Source organism: Dicentrarchus labrax, unplaced genomic scaffold, assembly GCF_905237075.1.
Source record: "Dicentrarchus labrax unplaced genomic scaffold, dlabrax2021, whole genome shotgun sequence".
In the NCBI taxonomy this organism is placed as follows: domain Eukaryota; kingdom Metazoa; phylum Chordata; class Actinopteri; family Moronidae; genus Dicentrarchus; species Dicentrarchus labrax.
In genome coordinates, this window is record NW_026136722.1 from 5,221,334 (window position 1) to 5,242,572 (window position 21,239).

At 41.4% G+C, this 21,239-nt stretch overlaps 1 protein-coding gene across 1 annotated transcript in view; it reads left to right on the top strand.

Annotated features, from left to right (window-relative positions):
• Positions 1 to 616: 616 nt before the first annotated feature.
• The window catches only part of LOC127356443 (microtubule-associated serine/threonine-protein kinase 1-like), a 44,538-nt gene continuing 23,915 nt past the window's right edge, over positions 617 to 21,239 (top strand). Inside the window, 2 exon segments of the mRNA XM_051388177.1 lie at positions 617 to 1,597; positions 11,030 to 11,061. Coding sequence (XP_051244137.1) covers positions 1,559 to 1,597; positions 11,030 to 11,061 — 71 coding nt within the window. The 5' untranslated portion in view covers positions 617 to 1,558.

A 21,239-nucleotide genomic window follows, 5' to 3' on the forward strand; every position in this document is an offset into this window, starting at 1 on the left:
CCTCCACAGTTTATTCAACCATTGTCCTCTACACTAAGTGTTGCCCTGTACACTAATGTTCTTGAATTAACCTTCAATGTGGACCATACACTCTCTACTTGTTGACTTTATGCCATCATGTTTCCTGCTGTTGATACATTCAACAATGCATCCGCCTGGAATTCCTGTGAAAATCATAGCCTCACTTAGGAAGTCAATAAGCTATATTCTGATAATTACTTTGAACCATTAACGAGTGCTAGTTACTTATAATTAATAATACTACTAATAATAATTAAGGTAATTTGCTGTATATTTCCCATTAACAGTAAGTGAATCCTATGTCGCTGTCTGTGGTGCTGAATGTGGCTCCAACCGGCGTCCATACACACATTTACACATGCTTGGGTGCTCCAAATGTGGGTTTGAACTATCCAGCCCATGTTCGGGATATAAGAGCAGCAGAGATCTCTAAAGACAGCCCTGATGTGCCCTCACATACCGTCCTGAACAGAGACCGAGTGAGCCCATGTTGTGACTCCCGGACCCGGGTTGGATGTTCCTCCATTCATCTGAAGGGGAATGGTGCGTGTGTGGGAGGAGGGGCGAGAGGGAATCCCAGGAAGGGGTTACAAATATCGCGTTGCTGCTGTCGCCCCGTCCAGTCACCAGTTTCATAGGAAGTGGAGGTTGAGGAGCAGCGAATTGATGAATGAAACGGAGCAGGGTTTCAACTTTATGTGCTTTTTGAAGAGGAGACGAGAGGGCGGGACGCGCTCTCCTCACTCACGGTGATGTTGACGGGACCGGACAGCCTCCTCAGCGCCGAATCAGCGGCAATGTCAGCCCGACCGAGGAGCTCAGGGATGAAGCGCGTCTCGGAGCTGCGCTGCTCAACCACGGTGCAGTAGTGTGTAAAATAATCGCCCGGTTGTTTTTTTCGCCTGCGCTGGGCTTTGAACACGTTGTCCCTTTTTGTGACCAAATGTGTGAAGGAGCTCGCGTTTTTCTTCGGGAGATTGTTGGGGGCAAAACAACAGGAGAACTTGGGTTCAGTATCGGCTCGGCTGATCCTACGTGGACATTGTGATTGCTCGGGCCTTTCGGTCGCTCGGTTGGACAGCATCGAAGCGCACAGACCTCTGGCAAAATGTCAAGGATGCTCCGAGAGAAGGAGCGCAGACCGCAGCATGACTGGCAACACTGAGACACAGGACGCAGCTCACAAGTGGGACTGAGAGAAGCCTTGTGCTGCTTTTTCTTAAGAGACATTTTAACCAGACAGAATGGGACTGCTTGACATGAGTGTATTTTCTTGGGCTTCTTCGACGTGACACCGGACCTCCCTCTGTCTCTCTCTCTCTCTCTCTCTGTGTGTGTGTGTGTGTGTGTGTGTGTGCGCCTTTTGGCTCCGAGTGCGCCTGGACGCTGCTGTGCAGTTCGGGTGTGAGCTGGAGCACCGGTGGATGCCGCAGCCCGACTTGGTCAGAACACAGATTAGTGAGGAGGGTCAAGAGATCGTTTTAGTGAGGGGAAATCCCCGCCAGGAGCCCCTGGCACCGCTGCTCGTCATTACGCCATGGATGACTCGGGGATAATAAGGCGCCGGAGGCTGCAGGTGAGCTGGTTTAGAACACTGGACATCATCATCCTGTGATGTGTCTCTTCTACTAAAAAAAAAAAAAAAAAAATCCGTCCCCATTGTTTCCAGCTCTAGGAGACACAGTCAGACATCATCTCATTATACAAAGGCTTATTTATGCATTCCTAATGACAAGTTTTCAGTTTGAATGTTATGGCTTAAACAATACAATATGAATCCTTATGGTATCAATCAATAAAACGTATCAGTATACATCATAATAGTGTTACCAGAGAGACTCTTAAGTAGATTTTACCTTGTAGTAAGGCCTACATCGTGGTATTTATTACCCCTATACTGTTTACTTAAAATGAATGGAGCTGGCTGTCTATAAAGATTACAGCAATATTACTCTTTGCTGTTACAGTGTACACATTATTCAACCATATGTTACTGTTAATAATTATTTTTATCATATCAATTCATCTGCTGATTATTTTCTCTAATATTCGATCAGTTCTTTGGTTTGGAAAACATCTGAAAATATTGAGTCATCAAATAGCTTTTCTTTGTTTGACCAATCTAAAGATATTCAGTTTACTATAATGTCAGACTGGAAAAAAGTGGCAAATCCTTACAGTGGAGAAGCTGGAACCATCAAATGTTTTGCATTTCTGCTTATAAATTGACTTAATGATTAATCGATTATTGAAATCGTTGCTGTCGATTGACTAATGGATGAATTGAGCCAGCTGTTTCTGCTCTGATTGCAGTATTAAGAGATTACAACAATCTGTAGTCTAATCCTCAAAGCCCCCAAAACAAAAAAGTATTCTTTATGTTTCCTAAGGTCTCAGGTGGTGAGCGAACGTATCATTTACAAAAAAACAGGTCACATATTGACCTTTAGCTCTGCTGTGATGTTCCCCTCATCACCATAAAGCTCATTTTAGGATCATTTATTTATTATCACATTTAGGTGAGCTTACGCAGGCCACACAGTCTGTTTGACAAAATGTTGGTAATGAATCGTCACTCATGCACGCTGATATGACGTGTGCAAATGACTGTGTTCATCCATTATGGAGCAGCCTGCTTAACCACGGGTCATACACCCCCCCCTCCATCTTTGTGTGATTCAGTCAAGTGAACTGAGCATAGATGAGCAGCCTCCTGTGGGCATGTGTGCATGCAATTGTGTGTGTGCATTTATTTTATTCAGTCACTCAGTTTGTCTTTGATATGGTGGATATATAGCAAAAAAAAAATAAAGAATTGTCAGCGAGTGCTCTGAATAGCACCTCTGAGGTGCAAATTGACCCCTATTACTGCGAAGAGAGGGAGAGGGTATAAAGGAATCACGGGAGGATTAGTAGTGAGGTGTGCTGATGGTTTCATGTCTCATCATCTCCACCGCTCAGCTCACTGCTCTGCTGCTGTGATGTATGACAGGAGCTTTGAGGGAATTAATCATCGTAGAGTCAGACTCACAAAGTCTCTGGCATTTTATAGATATAGGCAGGTCAGCTGAATGATTGGTATCTGTCTGTCTGTGTGTGTGAGAGAGAGCGAGAGTGTGTGCGCAGACTTATAGTTTAAGGGATGTGTGCATTTAACTTATCTGCATGGATGTGTGTGTGTGTGTGTGTGTGTGTGTGTGTGTGTGTGTCTATAAAACTATGTGTTGATGTGTGATTGGCTCTAGGTGTCCTATTCAACTGCCTTGTCACTCCCCTGGGTCTCATCATCCCAACCGTCACTCTCTCTCTCTCTGACACACACCCACACAATCATTCTCTCAGCACCATATGGTGACACACCCCACTCCCCTGCAGTCGGGGTCAGAGGTCACACCCATGATGCATTGCTTCAACATGACTAAATGATTTCATGACTGAAATTTACTTCTTTGTGGCTCTTTGGCTTGCTGGCACACATACATGTACTATCATGATATTTAGAAATATTAATAATTTCATTAGGTTTGCATAAAATGTGCTAAAACATACGTATGTCATAGGAAATATAAACAATAATGATAATACAGCTATGGTGCAACTGTTTCCTTTTTTGAAAAGAGGGTAAAAGAGATAACCTATTTGTGGAAACAGTGTCTAAACTTAAAGTCTCTGGAGGTGCTTCCCTTGCTCTCAGCTTATAGGGTTGGTTATTGACTGCAGTACAGCCCTGTATATCCTGCGGATGTTGATACAAGTTACAGGCCCACCTAGTGTTTGCTATCAACTCTATGTCCCTTTACAACACTCACTGTTTGGGAGGAGCAGCTGTGTTACTGAGTTTGTATTCCACTGGTAAAGTAGAGGCTTGCAAGCTAGGCTAACTAGCTTTGCCTTGGAAAATGTAGCCTAGCATGCTCGCATTTGCTCTGATTCTCAGAAGACTTTTTGTTTGTTTTATTGGAACAGCTGCTGAGTCATCAGAAACTCCCTGCACACTGTGTTCGATCCACATTATGCTAAAGAGCAGGTGTAGCTAGCGTTAGCTATGTCTCTTTCATGGATCTAGTTGTGGTTACACCACACTACGCATGTTCCCCCGTAATTTTGAACGAACCACATAATAACGTATGCCGTAAAGTGCAGAGTGATAAAATCACAGATGGGGTTAATCAAAGGCTAACAACATTGGCCCTCAGCTGGTTAACTGTCTGTGTGACTGTTGGAACTGAAGCGATATTAGTAACTATTGTAACAAGTACAAAAATGTAATGTAAAAAAATACTCTGGTAAAGTAGAAGTACTGATTCAACGTCTGTGCTCAAGTAAAATAACAGGCCTTTTAAAAATGTAAGGAGTAGAAAAGTACAGATGTTGCAGCTCATTTGTTTTTGTCGCTTCCCACCTCTGATTTTAAGTATCCGCTCACACACATTATAGACCAATCAAATGACAGTACTGACATGTTCCAAATAAAACAAATAAAACTTACATTTTGTTTACACTTTCTTTTTTTATTTTTGACAAAATAATGAATTTGACTTCAGGTTTGGCATTCACAACTTTTCTTCACCGGTCACTGTTATAGAAGGCATGACATTCACATATTAGACATAAAAATAAAGGGCACCAGGCCATCTAGTATGCATGACACTCATGCCTCATCCCCACCCTGCCCCTCAGCCTTCTCCATCTGTCAAACCCAGATCGGTTAGTCAGTCACTGCTGTAGATAATGACTGGGCAGGTCACTGTCTCTTGGCAGCAGGACACTCCTTGATTGATCCCCGTTGTTCATCTCCCGGCCTACTCCCCACCATTTTTCTTTTGCAGCGTGTCCACAAAATGATTGGACAGGCCGGCTCGTCCTGACAGAGCAGCACTGTGCTTTATAGGATGCAGCTCTGCCATTTCATTATTACAGGGGCTGTTTTTACTCCTGTAGTGCAGGCAAGATGACTTGAAGGACAGAACGGCAAAGGACCTTTAATAGGTTTGTGTGTACCAGGAGACAGAATTCACCGGACTCTGAAGTCTCAGTTATGGTCTACTGCCTGCATCAAAATGTTTACCCCCTGGCTTTTTAAATGGCTCACTGAATAGATGGAGGGAGGGTGGATTGACTCACCGGTTAGTAAAATAGCTGATCTAACCTTGCCGAATGCTGAAATGTGGGATCCCAGACAAATCTTATTGTCATCATTTTTAATGGTTAAACTAACAATTGCTGGTTCAAGACAACACTTTTTTTTTTTTGCATTAATCGTACAATATCTTATTTTTGTCTTTCTCATCAAAACAATAACAGTCCAGTTAGGATTCCTTTAGTTTTGATCATTCAGGAGGTTTCCATTGACAGGCAAATTATCCACAGAGGTCTTCTCCTCCCCAAAACAAATGGACCCTGTGATTAAAACTGTTAAAACACTGAATAAAGCAGTTTCACCTTAAAAATCAGTGTTTTTCCAACGCAGTTCAGCAGACAAAGGACGTCCCGGACAGCCTGCTAGCCGAGCTGCTGCTAACGTTAGCTCAGCTTGTTTCTCTGATAACTTAAGATCCATATTTTTTTACCGTGAGAGAAATTATCCACAGAGGTCTCTTCTTCTACCTTAAGACGAGTAAAAAAAACACATTTAAGCAGTTTTACCTTAAAAATCTGTGTTTCTCCAAAGCTGTAAGAGCCAGGCTGCTGCTCACATTAGCTCAGCTTGTTTCTCTGATAACTTAATATGACACCATTGATGGGGCGACTGGTAAAACCACCGTTACCTGAATAACATTACAGACTTCTTGAACATTGAACCTTTAAACATTTGGGATGATGCATATGTATAATGGAAATAACTTCAATTTCATAAACATTCTTTTTATGTGTGTACATTCATGCCTAAGGCTGAGTGGATTCACAAATGATGCAACAAGAATGACAGTGAATCCAAACACGAGGCGACCATTAAAACAAGCCCCTGAAGTGAAGACATATACAAAGACACATATAGAGTACATGCACACAACTGCATGAGTTGAACCATTAACAAGGTTATTTGTTGTCAAAGTGAACATGCTTTGACAGAAATAGGACATCTGCAGGTTAGGTATTAAAGAGCCCAACAATAATCTGTATCTGAAGCCTGAAGTAGTCTTAAGGCAAAATGCTCATACATAAACCATCAACATTATAAGACAATCACCCTCCAGTGAGAGCATTTGAACATTTGTTTTACACAAACACATAAACACACACTCCTGTGCATGCCTGTCAGTGTGATAGCCTGGGACTAAAGGGGATCAGACAATCGTTTATAAGCTCAAACCTCAGCTCACTCCCCCAGAGGACGAAGCTAAACCTGGATAAAAAAGAGCAGCCGTTTCCTGTCAGAGAAGGGAGCTAATATAGTGTGGAATTGTGTTGCTTTCTAATCTGTGATCAGTGGGCATGTCATGTTTGTGACAGAGCCTCCCATCTGTTGTCAGTCACCCTTCACCACCGCCAGACTTCATTAGCGGGACTCAGAGCGCGTTTAGCTCCTAAACCCGGTTGCACATTGGCCTCGGATGATGTTTTTTCAAACAATTTTTACATGCTGTGACGTGGCAAATGCAGCCATGCAACAAGCAATAAGCGTGGCATTCTGACACACTAATTATACCACAGGAGAATTAAGTCACGGAGAATTCAGGCTTCAGAATATGTCCTCGATAAGATTTCCTTAATGATATATTGTCTGCTTATTCTTTGCTTCGTGGAAATGCTGAGACTGTGAGTCACGAAGGCAGATTTAGAAGTGGACTGGTGAGCCAGTCTCCTGGCACAATGACAACTGTCTAGATTGGAAGTGGGAAATGAGTTGTCTCGTACTGACCTTTTTACAAATTAAAGTGGAATTGAGGATTATGAGGGGAAATTCAGGCAGATACTATATGACATTGATTCCTAAGAATTATAATATGTAAGCGAGGTGACAGAGGACTGTTTTAATGGAATTTATTCTGTGTTAATAAAGGCCATGTCACTTGAGGATTTAATAATTGAGCTACCACAGCACAGGGACATAATCTACAGTCCTGTGGATTCACTCTTTATACTCGCAGTTATAATTCTGCATTTGCAGCTACGTTTCTAGATTACTGTGTGCAACCTTGAACCAGAGAGTCACGTGAGGAAGGGAGGGGAGATTGCCTGCCTATTTATTATTTCAGGCACCAGTAGACGGCTGTACTTTGTTTAATGTGCCAACTGGTTCTTTTTATTGTCTAGACATGCCTGAACATTAAAGAGCCCCTCAGAGGGACACCAGACAGACAGTGAGCAGATGTTCACAGGTCTGGATTCAGATACAAAAGAGGTATGGCAGTCTGCTCTGTTACACTAATAGGTTTGGGTTTTCTTTTTGGGGTTTTCTTAATGTTTATTTATTTACAGATTTTTATATGAATGCAACACCTGAAGCAGTTAGCAAACCGCCTGCTACTTCCTGAGGACATATAAAATGCATGCCTAAATTATACATGGTGTTATGCTGATGTCCAGGGCTATAGCTGCCACTGAAGCCTTTGTATTTATTATATTATCATTATTGTTGAGGCAACATGGGAGTGTTATACAGGGTCTCCCTTATCTTCATGATAGCTATACTACACATGGTGTGAATTTAAGGGATCAGTGTGTAGGATTCAGTGGTATCTTGCGGTGAGATTGTAACAAACTGAAACCCACCAACTCAACCAAGCATGTCAGAAGGGTAGCTGCAGAAAATGCAAACGGGCCCAAAATCTGCTCCCTTTTTAGATAAAAACCGCTGTGTTAGTGGTGATTATTATATTCAATTTCTGCCAATAAATCCTCCTAAATGTTGCATACTGGACCTTTAATTGAGTCGCTGCAATATTTTTAGATTCAGTATATTTAAATTAGATTTTTAAAGTCAAGGATTCATTTATTTACAGAATTGATATAGTATTTAGACCACCATCACATAGTAAATTTTATTTCAGAAAATACAATTGAGTTTAGTACAAAAAATATAAACAGTCTAAATAATAACAATTAATCCTGCCCCCAGGAGCAGTTTAATATGAGACGTACACATAAAAAAAAAAGCACTTTCATGCTGTTCTTTAATAGCACCGACTGTCTGGGCTCGTTTGTATAGTTAACGCTCCTCGTCATTGAGAAGCCTTTCTTGATGCGTCTTGCTCTTGTAAGCCGTTGTCTCTTCAGCTCTGACGGCTCAGGGTCAATTAGCCTGATCAATGAAGGACAAAGTGAAGAGGGATCAATAGGTTGAATATTCAGTTGTCCTTGTAAAGAGGGATTTGTCTCTGTTAACACGTAAACACTCGGGACACGCAGTTGAATGGCTGTGTAACCTCTGATTGGCTTATGATGCTGAGATGAAGAGAGTGCGAGATTATTATTTTCTACTCTTTTCTTATCTGGTTAGTGTTTTCCACTCAGGTATATTATGTTGCCTCACTACTTCGCTTTCTCCCCAGGAGGTAATAATGACATAGACTTACTCTTACTGACTGACAACATAAAAACACTCTGCTTTGTTGGAGGTTTGTCCTTGTAATTCAGAGCTTTCAGGCAGCCACAGTATAATAACATGTTTTGTGTTTCACAGGAGACCAGTAGCAGGTCCACACACACGCATGTTCACTCACACACAGGCAATCTTTATCTTAAGGTTAACCCAATAATTGCATTGACTGTGGTTAGGAGGCGGTCAATGCAATGCTAACACCACCTTAACAACATTACCCTGCATGTGACAGGAGAGGGTGTGAAGCGACTAATGCATTAATTGCATCTGCTTCTATACACTGTGAGGGCTCACATCTGAGACACTAATTTACACGCAGGCACCCGTGGAGCTGAAGGCCAGAATACTTCAGGCTCAAGAGTAAGGCCGTGGGGGCATGAAAGCATGATCTCTCTCTGCCCCTCTGCTCACACCTTGTTTACACCCTCTGTCCCCTCCCTATCTCTCTATCTCAGTGTGCAGGGTTTTGTAAAGAGCCAGGCTGTGCTGGCATGAGATCTGGCTCTGCTCACACTGTTTTCATTCGATGCAGCGAGTGTCTGCGGCTGCTTCAGCCCAATGTACTCTGTCCATCTGGACTCAGGAGATGGGAGGAGAGAAGGAGGGAGAGAGAGTCGGAGGGGGGGGGCTTGGCTCAGAGCGGTAGCAGAAATTAACAGACTGACTGGTTTGAAAACAAACATACATGCAAAAACATAATGTACATACTGTAATAGCCCACGCTTTTATTTGCTTCAGTCACTGAACTCAGCCTCTATATGGGACAGGCCTTTAATTCAACATGATGAGAGATACTATAAAATTGATTATTTAAACCAGTATGACTTATTATTATGGGCTGGTTTAATGGTTTATCTGTTACAGATCATTAATTTGATCATTTGATACTTTGGTGCTCATGGTTTCTGTAAAATGAACTGAAGGATTGAATTGTGGAGAATCTAATTGACCTAATGATGTGTAGCATGTCCGTATTGTCAAAAGTTTAAACATTTATATTTGTATAGGTGGGCGACCTGCTGGAAGATTTTAAGGTCTTTTCAGACGGGGAGCTATTGACACGCCTTGTAGCCTTGTACATACAACAATTTTTTCTATTAAATCCGGACTAAGCATCTATTTGAGACCTGCGTTTATTTGTCAAAACGTGTATCCACACCAGGCTAGTAAAGCGGACATGTGTCTAATTTGGACTCTGCTTTTAATTGAAGTTTTACAGTACATGCATAATTAAACAGAATAACATCAAGTTGCATTTATTACTATTACCATGTTAGTGTGGATTACCAGATTCCCAGAGGCCTCCAAAAGCCTGCATAGAAATGACCTGTTAACTTAGCTCCACCCGCTTAGTTCCTATTGCTGTCAAGCAGTTCACAATGATAATGGAGGGAGATTTACCACACAAAATTATTGCAAAATTTCAAAAACAGTGGGTCCTTGATTTCAGACGGGGGTAGAGATGGAAAATTTTGCCGGTTCAGCTGATGAGTTGGTTGAAATCATTATCCCAGGCTAACATTTTAATATTTCCATCTGACTCATCAACTAATGATCTATGCAAAAAGACATACAAATAAAGACACAAAATTAGTCTTGTGTTGCATTGTAATATTATATATATATATATATATATATATCAAATAACAAGTTCATCGGTTGGGGTCATTGGAGTTAAACATACTGAAATCCAATAAAGAGCAGGACAAAGCTGCTAACGTTAGCATAAACACTGATAGCATCCAGAGCCTGTTTTGCCTTGTTACGGCTAGCTATTGTTTGGACAGCTCCTGTTGAGGGGGGGGTTAAGCAAACAGTCAATTGGTTGGTGGTATGCTAATTATAACTTAATTTGGGAATATGGAAATATGCTTTACTAAAGCCCAACGGACATGATAAGGGCCTTAAGGTGGGTCTCTCAAATTAATTGTGTTTAATCAAATTAGGACACAAACCTGGGGCCATGTAATAGTTTAGCAAAGGAGTACATACCAGCATTATCCACCCATGGCTCTTTCATGCCATATGTTCCACATATTTAACAATAAATGTAAATTAAAATTACAAAATGTGTACTTCTTCTTTCTAACAGTTACGTAATTTAAATAAACCTTACAACCATTAAAAGACAGATTTTTCAACAATATTGCTTCTTTACTCAGAAACATTAAATTTTTCTCACTACCTGATCTAACAATCCCAACATCCCTATTCAAGGAAACTTTTAAGGATGAAGATGCTCTCAACATGCTTGCTGTGACTTTAAAGGGGAACTCCATACATTTTACATAAAAATGCCAGTTATCTAGTTATAGGATGTACTACCCATCCTGTGAAAACAGTGTCTCCTGTTGCTCTAGAAGAGCTTCATCTACTCTGTAAATAATTTTTCTTTATTGCTCATGTGAACATTTTCTTGTACCTGATCTCTCTTTTTTTTCTTTTTCTTTGTCTTTCTTCCAGAAGGATTTGCCACTGCCTCGCAAGAACAGCAGGTGAGCGTTACTTTCGTACATCCATCCATCCTTCCCTTCATCGATCCTCTCGGGGGAGAGACCGGGTCTCTCGAAAAAGACAATCACACCAAAAGAAGCTGCTGAGAATTATATGCACGTTGTGTTTTCAAAGCTCTGAGGATGCTTGAGTGGTGCTTGTGGTGTGGAGTGTGTAGTGAATGAGGGGGAGGTCGGCTGGAGGGATGCTGGGAGTCTGTCGGAGTCTGATTAAGGCCAGCCGGGAGCTCTGGATGCTGTCCATGGTGCTGAAAGCCATTCTGCCTTTTGCAGTCGCACAGTTACTGGCTCTTTATCTCCCCTCTTCTCTTCCCATTGCTGGGTTATTAATCTGTTTCTTTTCCACTCTCATTTCCACCCCTCAGCTCTCTGGCTCCACTCTACCTATCCCTCTTTTCTAAATCCCTTCTTGTTCTCTTCTTTCTATCTCCCTCTACACACTTAGAGTTTGTCTGGTAGTTTATCAGTATATTAGCAATCAGCTCAACCCATGGGCTACAGACTAATGGAAAATAATCTACAAAACCAGACACACAGGTAGTGAAACACAGCAAACACACAGACACACACACACACACACACACACACACACACACACACACACACACACACACACACAGTATAGTAAAACAGTAAATCCCACCCACATTCAGTAAAACATCGTAAAACAGCACAGTTAAATTTACCCATCACATGAAACAACAATGAATGAAATAGCATTGAAGAATTTTCACCTGATACATTTACAGGTGTATACAGGGATATTTTATAATTTATTTTTTACTCTACTATATTTATTTTAACGCTGTAGTTTAGTTATTTTAAATAAAAACACATTATTAGTTGATAGAATATGATCATTTTTATTTTATTTTACATTTAACTGGAAAGCAGTTTAAATAGTAGTCAATACTTGATTCACCTCAATCCTCTACTTTGTAACATGCTGCTAACACAGTGATTTATTAGTAATAATAATCTAATATATAATAATATAACACTCACATTCTGCTGTATAATGAATACTTTGGATTTTATATCAAAGGTCTAGTCTGTAACATTTTAAGGGGTATGTTTTCGTGAGTGTATAATCACCTAAATATAGAATTTGTGTTTTCGTTACCTCAGAATGAGCCTTTTATATCTACAGAGTTCATCATGTAGAACCACCATGTTTCTACAGTAGCCCAGAACGGACAAACCAAACACTGGCTCTAGATAGGGCCTTCCACATTTTTTGAGCTGTATTCAAATTGTTGTAAACTGCAACTTCACACTGGTCCTTTAACAGTAGGTGAAATGACAATGAAAAGATTTGCTTGTAGTGAAATCACCCCTCTTATCACCTGACTCTGCCGTTCCCGTCAGCGCTTTTTTGCCTTTTTCATTGTTCTGCTTCTCCAGCACCAAGGTTAGTGTTTTTGGGTTGACTCTCACAGCTCTCATCACAGTGGTTTCTAGTTGCCACAGGCAGCTGCCTTTAGAGGAAAAGTTCTAAAAACCCACTGTACTCTATCTGCTCAACACCAAACTGCAGAGAGACAAAGTCAGAGCTCAAACATCCAACTGTAGTGGAGGGCACTTTAATACAAACACCTGAATAGGTCCTCCTTCACTGCATGATGACGAGAGTATTAAATAACACTAATAGCGTTATAATTAGGCTCTTAAAGTGTTTCATTATAATCTCTTTGCTCCACTGAGTAAGAGTGTCTGGGTTTATGATTGTGTGTGTGGTCACAGCCCGCTACCCACTCCCAGCCTCTCCTCTTGTCCCCATTTCTCTGCCCTATCCATCTTTTCTACGCTGCCCCCTTGTCCCGAGTCATCATGGGTAATCAAACATGAAATGAAGCCGCAGACCAACTCTTGTTTGTGTACGGGCCGTGTTCTCCTATCCATCTCACTGTTGTCCTTCACTTCCAATACTTCCCATTTTTACCATCATGACCCTCTCTCTCCCGAGACAGCTTCCATTTGGATTCAGTCTGTCTCCTTCACATCACATCCTGTCTCCCTCTGTAGGACGCTATCAGCCCCAACATCCATTATAGATGAGCTCGGTGGAGTTGGCTTCACATTCAATCTGCCTGCTGCATCCATTCATGGGTAAACACAGCCCTTCAGTATGTGTGTGTGCGTGTGTGTGACATACATTGTCATCTGTTATGCTTTTTTAAAAAACTATTTGATTCCATTCATCATCTGTTTCTCAGTTATGTAACAGTCCAAATGACCTTGTCCCTTAGTCATTTCTTCACTCTCTGCTGAGGTAAATTAACCTCCCTTTACTCTCTGCTTCATTCATTCATTCATGGTATCCATAGCCTGCAGTAAAAGCTTTTAACTTCCCATCAGGTTCTTCCAGCACAGAAAGAAAAGATGGAAAACACAACCACAAATAAGTCACAAAATAACACTCTGTACCACGGCACCTTAGCCTTGAGAAAATGACCCACAATCCCCTGCTGCCTTTTGTTGTTCCTCTCTAAAAAGACAGACCCACCCATCTCCCTCCCTCCCTCACTCCCTCCCTCTCTCTCTCTCCTTTGGGTCTTGGCCACACTTGCCCAGACACACAGACACCAGCGCAGATCTAAAGGTTGTGGGAGCTAACAGTATGCGTTGCATTGCGATGACTTTTTCCCAGAGATCCGCTGCTTTCTGACCGCTCTCCCTCACCGCTCAGCTGTTGCTACTGCTCCTGTTGCTTAGAGCTACGCCTAGACATCCAACCAGCAACATGTTCCGACGCACTAAAAGGTACAGCAATAGACGGGGCAGTGATGATTTGGCTTATTTGATGCAAGGTGTGGTAGCACTGGCTCTCCCTTCTCTCTCTACAGCTAATTCTTTCCCTTGGTTTAGTCTCTCTGATGCTCTGTCCTTTCTGTGTGTGCGTCTACAGGTCTGCAGTATACATTACAAAGAGGCTCGTATTGACAGTGTGACTAGTGTGTAAGGTCACTGTTTGCGTGTTTGACTGTGTGTCTAACTTGGTTTTAGATGTCCTCTCTGTTCTGCTGAGTGTGCATGATAAGAGAGATTTTAGCACAGAATACTGCACCACTAAAGGTCTGGCAGCTGGATTGTAGGTTTAAAAAGTTTCAGTAAGTGGTGTCGTGTACACTTTTTTAAAATGGTATGATATTCAGTCATAAAACTGACCAATATCTGTCTCAAGACAGTCCTTTGGCCATGCTAGCAGCATGTGGATGACAATGTCAGTTGATCGGTCTATTATTTTGGTCAATATCTCACAAATTGTTTGATGGATTTCTATGACATTCATGATCCCCAGAGGATGATTCCTTCCAACTTTGGTGAACCCCTGGCTTTACCTCTAGTGCCAACATGAAGTTGACATTTGTGGTTTTGAAGCTGCAAATAATAGTTTTGTCATATTTGCTGAAACTTTCACTATATCCTGACAGTAGTACATGAGACCAATAATGTATGAACAAATCAGGTTCCTCTGGCTCATTCTAGTGCTCCTAGGCCCAGTGGATTCTTTCAAATTCAAACTAGGAGCCTTAGAACGAACCAGAGATATCTGATTTTTCACAGACTTTCTGTATCATGTACTATTGTCAGGATAGTGAAAGTTCCAGCAAATATTACAGAAAATTATTTTTATAAAATGGTACATGTACCACTGATGTACTGATACATAATACTATAAGACATCCATCATTAGTTGTGAGCTAAAATATGATGGCTAGATAGTAAACAGTAATAAAATGAATGATTCACTATCATCATGTCACACACTTTGTGTTTTATGCTAATTAACAACAGTTTACATGGATTCATACTAAACTAGCATAGTGACCACAGTAAACATTGCAATACGTTATTGAAAAGGGGCATCAGTGACTCATCATAGTGACATTTCCAGCTGACCTGCAGTTAGACTGAGTCACTGTCTGAAGCGTCCAATCGATGATTAGATGAGCCAAAGATGAGTCAGACAGAACAAAGTTTTAGATGGATTTTTCTGGAGTCTGAATCACGGATGTTGAGAGACGTCTGCCTGACGTTGGATGATCGGGTGGGACTGTTTTACCCAACTATAACTGCATTGTGATTTTACTGTGAAGCGCTGCAGGTAAAATGAGCATTTTTAATAAAATATCACATTATTACATTTCTTAAATAGATAATATGAGCACTACTGCTTATAATTGATACTTTTAATCACTCTGATACAACAACAGCCGGAAAATTTGAGCTGACATTCAAGCACCGGGGGTTTCCTCTTCGGCAGCGGCAGTAGTGGATGTCATGCTGAGTCTCTCAGAGTGACTTCATTCTCCCCCTGCTGATCAGGGATTAAACTGACTTCTATTACAGCAGAGACTCTCACTATGGCACACCTGAGCCCAGACACACAGGCAGGCAGATGGAAATAACGCAGAAGTCTCTGCTACACTTCAACAGTGATGCACAAAGCCAAGAAAATCCTGCGATATGTATTAAATGCAGGGTGGATTCAGTGTATGAAGAGTGAGCTAAAGTGTCTGCTGTGTAATATGTAAAGTTTAAGATTCAAACATTCAAACATTTACCTCTAGTTGCTCCTCTAGTTAACAGTCAAAGTCACATGTAGGAAAAAGAGAAGAACAAGGGAATGAGTGATTAAGATAATGAAAGCGAAGGCGGAGGAAAAGAAGGAAGGTTGTGAAAGAGGTGAAAGGAGGAGAGAGTGAGATAGAGCGCGGGGCCCTGGGGTAATATCTGTGTCTGCGCCTCCATTAGGGACCAGCTCACTAAGGTTACGTGAGCATACAAGACACGCACACTAGCTTGCTCTCACTCTTTCTTTCTTTCTTTCTTTCTTTCTTTCTTTCTTTCTTTCTTTCTTTCTTTCTTTCTTTCTTTCTGCACTGCACAGCTGTTAGTAATACAGACCGTAGAGGGAGCTGGGCTGAAAGCTGCACATCAACTTAATATCTCTGTTTTTCGCTGACATCAAACTTTCAGAGGAGAGAACACAAGTTTACCTCTGAAGTTTCTGAACACTGACAAACGTTTTGACATGGGGGGGGAATCTGAATTGGAGATAATTATTTTTTGTGTGTGTGTGCGTTTCCCTCAGGTGCTTTGGCTCAGGTGCACTGTGCTATGGGATAAACAGCTCATACACAGACATAATTACAACCCAGTCTTTGCCTGCGTGCACAAACAGATTAACACCACTCTTACACACATACGGTAGCTACATCCTGTCAACACACCAACACTCACACAGTCGTATCCTCTGCTCATAAACACTCCTCCTCTGTAACTAAATAAGCCATTACACTTCACTTAACCAATTACGTACAAACCAAAGCAGGACAGTGGGAGGCCCAGACACCTGAGTCAGTCCTTCTAAGTGCTGCAGCTTTCCCCAAGAGGAACGCGGTGTTCAATACACACGACCTTATAAAGTAGGTGCTACATCTCCCATTAGCTCCTGATTTCAGTAAAGGGCCTTGACTTTGTGCTCCTCTTAGAGTAATGGGACTCTTATTGTCTTTGATCCTCCTTCTCCTCCACTGTCTCCCTCTCAGGGCTTCTCTTACAGGAAAACACTTTTGAGGACGCAGGCTTCTCAGCGGCACTAAATTTACCCGTGGTTGATAGATATTGCAACTGTCAGCGGCTGTGTGGTTCCACACACGGAGACAGAATTTGAGCCTATTACAGGAAAAACAACAGCAATAAAATAGTGTGTTTGATCCAGGCTGAGTGACTTTGAAGTGTTGTCAGAGGTATTTAGGACCCAAAAGAGCTTGGGAACCTGGGATGGAAAGAGGTGCAAGAGAAGGGTAATTTTTTTTTCTGGCCATTGTGTTTTAGGCCAAGCGATGATTTTGACATTTAACACAATGCTCGGTGCAGTCGAGTGCAGATCTGATGGAGCTGAGTGAGGACAGTGATGTGCCTCAGGCCTTCACCATGACCATTTTAGTTTCTGTCCTTGCCTTTTACTGCTGCTCATGTGACCAGCTGGACAATACTGTTAGATCTACTTACTTATAGAGACGTTTACAGGCCAATAGGAATCAATACATACCGTCTATATCCTGTAGATAGACCACTTTATTTACTGTACGCCTGATATCATGCCCTAGCGCTAGAGCTGGAACACTTACTTGATTAATTTTGAAATCAACTGACTCAAAATCAATTAATTATTTAATTAATGTTTTAAGCAAATATATATAATAATAATAAGCATTCCCCGCTGGTGGTGAGGAGTTTCTCTGTTTTATATAACTGTACGAAATGTTGTGTTTACTTAACCCCAGCCAAGGTCACTGAGATAGCATCATGTTAGCCAAACACATCAGTTATTCCTCTTCCTAGAAGTCCTGTCCCTCCTCCGGTCATTTTAAAAGTGAAAAGATACTGTATGAATAATATGAATAATGTTCAGCTTAACAGCCAAATGGGGTTGTGTTAGAACAAAATTAAAAGTTAAACTCACATTGTTCCTTATCATACTAATACTAGGAATAACAACACACTTTCCATGTCTTCTACATGGATCACTTACTGGTGAGCCTGACTTTTCCTGGGACATGTAGTTATAAGCTTCAGTCTTTCAGCGTGATATCATTGATATCATGTAGGTAGTCATAAAGTGGATGTTTTAAACCCTTAAAGTCTAGCTCATGGAGCTCACATTAGCTTAATCAACTACGGTGGTATAGTTGCTGCTGTTATCTTTTCGTTTTCAATTTTATTTTATTCATTATGAGAACACCTCCCAGATGGTATAATATCTGCACAGACATTTGCTCTGTGCATACTAGGCTACCTACAGCACAACTGCAAGCACATATGTGCCCTTATACATACAGTACATATGTTCTTTTGTCAGAACCTGTTTTCTGGTTCAGTTGTTTGTTTGGTTTTCCAATTTTTTTTTAACTTGACGTTTATTGTTTTTGTGGTGAGTTCATGGTCCACTTCACAGTGAGTGATTCTCCCCCTCTACTGCTTCTGCTTACACTCTAAAAAAAAACCTATTGATCTTTTGTCCTGACTCATATGTGTTTTTTTTTCAATAGTTTTCATTTTAGTCAGGGGTGTTTCAGGGATGAAACGTGTGACATTTTGGTTATTGAATGTCACTCTGCCAGTGGCCCAATGAGTTACTTTACTCTACCACTAGTTTCCTTCACTTGACACCAGGTGGTTTGTTTGACATTTCACGTCATGTCACCAACACAAAATCGTTTCTCTCCTCCCTCTCTCTCGCCTTCCAACAATGAACTTGAGTGACATCTATATGGAGCAGTATGTCTCCCCCTTCTCCTCTCCTTAGCTGTGGTCCCCGGTCGGCATTATCAGAAGCCTCCTGGCTGCACGCTGCATAGCAACAAGCTGTCATGTGACCATGACTCCCTCCTCTCCCATTCCCTCCAGGGCTGTAGACACCAACTATATTTCCTGTGGTTTATGTTCCTGGAATAAAGTGCTTTACATGCTTTACACCAGATATGTATACAATTAAAGAGAAAGGGGGCGGAAGCAAGAATTTATATTTTTGTTTCTGCCTCCCTTTCTACTCATTCACCCCTTCCCTGAATCGTCCCTTTCATCTTTTCCACCAACACACCAGTGATTTATTCACCGCTATAATTTCTGTCTCCGGCCATTCATTCACTGCTCTCCTCATGTTGTGGAGGTAAACACACCAGCCTTCCCCGACCCCTCATCAGCAGTTCTCTCCCTCTGTGCCTCCGCCTCTCTCTTTCCTCTCTTTGAAGTGCTCTTGCTTTTAGTCTTACTTTCTCTTTGTTATCTGCCTCTGTGTTTGCTCCAATCCCCCACTCCTTCCATGCCTCAGATCTGCTTTCTATTTGACTTTGTATATCACATACATTTGTGTGGTTTCAAATGAATGGGCGGTTTGATTTGATCAATATTAATAGTCCTCCTGCTGTTAAGTAGAGGGAGGAGTATGAGCATGCAGAGGATGAAGACTCCTGTTTGTCTGGCTTTGTTAGAGCCAAGCTTTTCCCCCCTCTGTGTCATCTGCTCAAGCTTACAGTGAACAGTATTTCCCCCCATGTACTCTGTTTATGCATTCTGTCATGTTTGTGCAGTGTGAATATACTTATGTGTGTGTCTAAGGGTGAAAAAAACTGGGTCATGTTTACCTTGCGCCTGTGTGGGTGATCAGCACCACTGAGAGCACTTTCAACCTGCATCTCTAATTCTTGTTTTTCTCATGTTTTCCCCTTCGTATCAAGTTTCGTTCTACTGAATTTGCAGTCACCCCTTTTCCCTAAACATTTACTTTCCCTCATCTCGCTTTCATGTCATGATTGTAGCAGCTAACACCCCTATCTCTCTGCACATCTCCCTCCTCATCCTCCACACCTCCATCCCTCTCTCCAGCCCCTCGGCTACAGCCGGTAGAATCCAGATTTACTGAGTGCAGTGGAGTGCATCTCTCCCTCCCCTCCCTCCCCTCCCTCCTCTACCACCCCTCTCTTGATCTTGAATGACCATCGAGCAAGAAACAGGCCCCTGGCATCACTCTGAATGATTTGGACTCTGCATCAGCAGCTGCATATTTGCTGGATGTGTAAAGCAAATACACGCCAGTTAGCGGCTACACGTTTTACATATAGCACCGAATACTGACTACTGTTTTATTCTCAAGCCATACTGGGGAAAGTCAAGGCCAAGCTCTGTGTGTTTTGGTGTGTTTACAGCCAGCCTCCATTGATTTCCTGCAGCACAGAGAATCCATTAACTGAGAATAGTCCTGCTGCTCGGTTTGACTTTGTTTTAGTCTCTCTCTGTCTTTCTCTTTACTCTGAAGACGCAGTTACAGAAGTAATGGAAGCCAGTGAAGTTATGTTGAACCTTACACACACACACACACACACACACACATACACACATGCACTCAGATGATTGGTAACTCTGGGATCAGCTGTAGGACAGGGTGTGTGTGTGTGTGTGTATGTGTTAGAGTGAGATTATTGCAGCTTCAGAGAAAAAGGTTTAAGGTTACAGAAAGATGTCAGAATATAATTGATCCAGTTGAGAAAGTGTGAAATGGCACAATAGCAGTTATTGGACCTGCATGATAAAGCCAACCTATTGGCATATGTAATCAATATCCATAAGGCTACTTATAGATCTGATCGACCAGGACATCCTGTGTGCCGTTAAAATGATGAAAACTGATTAGATGAGATGGCTCTGTTCTTTTTGTGGCCTTATTGCAATATTTTAGGTGGCAGTATGAAATAAAATTCCTCATTAGTGATCATCCATGACACCATTGTGTTGCAGATGGTGTCAACCTCAGTTTTTACCAGTTTACCAGCTTGACTTATGTTGCACAGGTGTTATTTTTACTTCATGATCTGGCATCTTGCAGCACATAAGGAACTGGTTAGGGACTGTCTTACAGGTGAATGCAAAAGGGCCAACAGAGCTTTTCAGATTTTGGTCAGTAGCTTTCTAATTGTTTTTTTTTTTTACAGACACTTAAGGCTGACTTTATTTTCATGTGAAGGTCCTCCCACTGCATGCATGGGGAAGTATGACCCAATGAACTATTATGCCCATTTAGATCAACTTTTCATTCATATAGACCTATTTTATACACAAGCTGTTGTATTTTTAACTTTTCATTCAAATTCATTGTCACCCAGTTACACAGCTTTTTATTTAGATTTTATTTTTTATTTTGGTTCAAGTAATAATCATGTTTTATTAAATTATTTATTTAGGTACATGGGTAAATCAATTATTTGTAAATTTTGTTGGGAGTTATGTCACATAACTCTATATGAATCAGGAATATAAATGGCATTAGAAAGATTTCACACAGAAAATTAAGTTATAAGGTTAGGTCACTGGAAGGTCACATTTGTGTGACATAAACACACCGTTTATAGCTTTGCGTTACACCCCTGCAATGCAGGAATGAAAATGTATGATTTCTTAGATCCCCTTGTTGACAGCTTGTCAAGGTGGCCCAGTACTGTCCAAGTAACAATGGCAGGTGTTAACACATAGTCGCAGGCGGTGTGAGTCCATCTACATCCATGGGAACAGCGTGGGATTGAATAATATCTTCTGTTTAACTTGGCGTTTCTAATCAGGTTTAATGTGTAATATGAGTAATTTTGTTAGTTTTG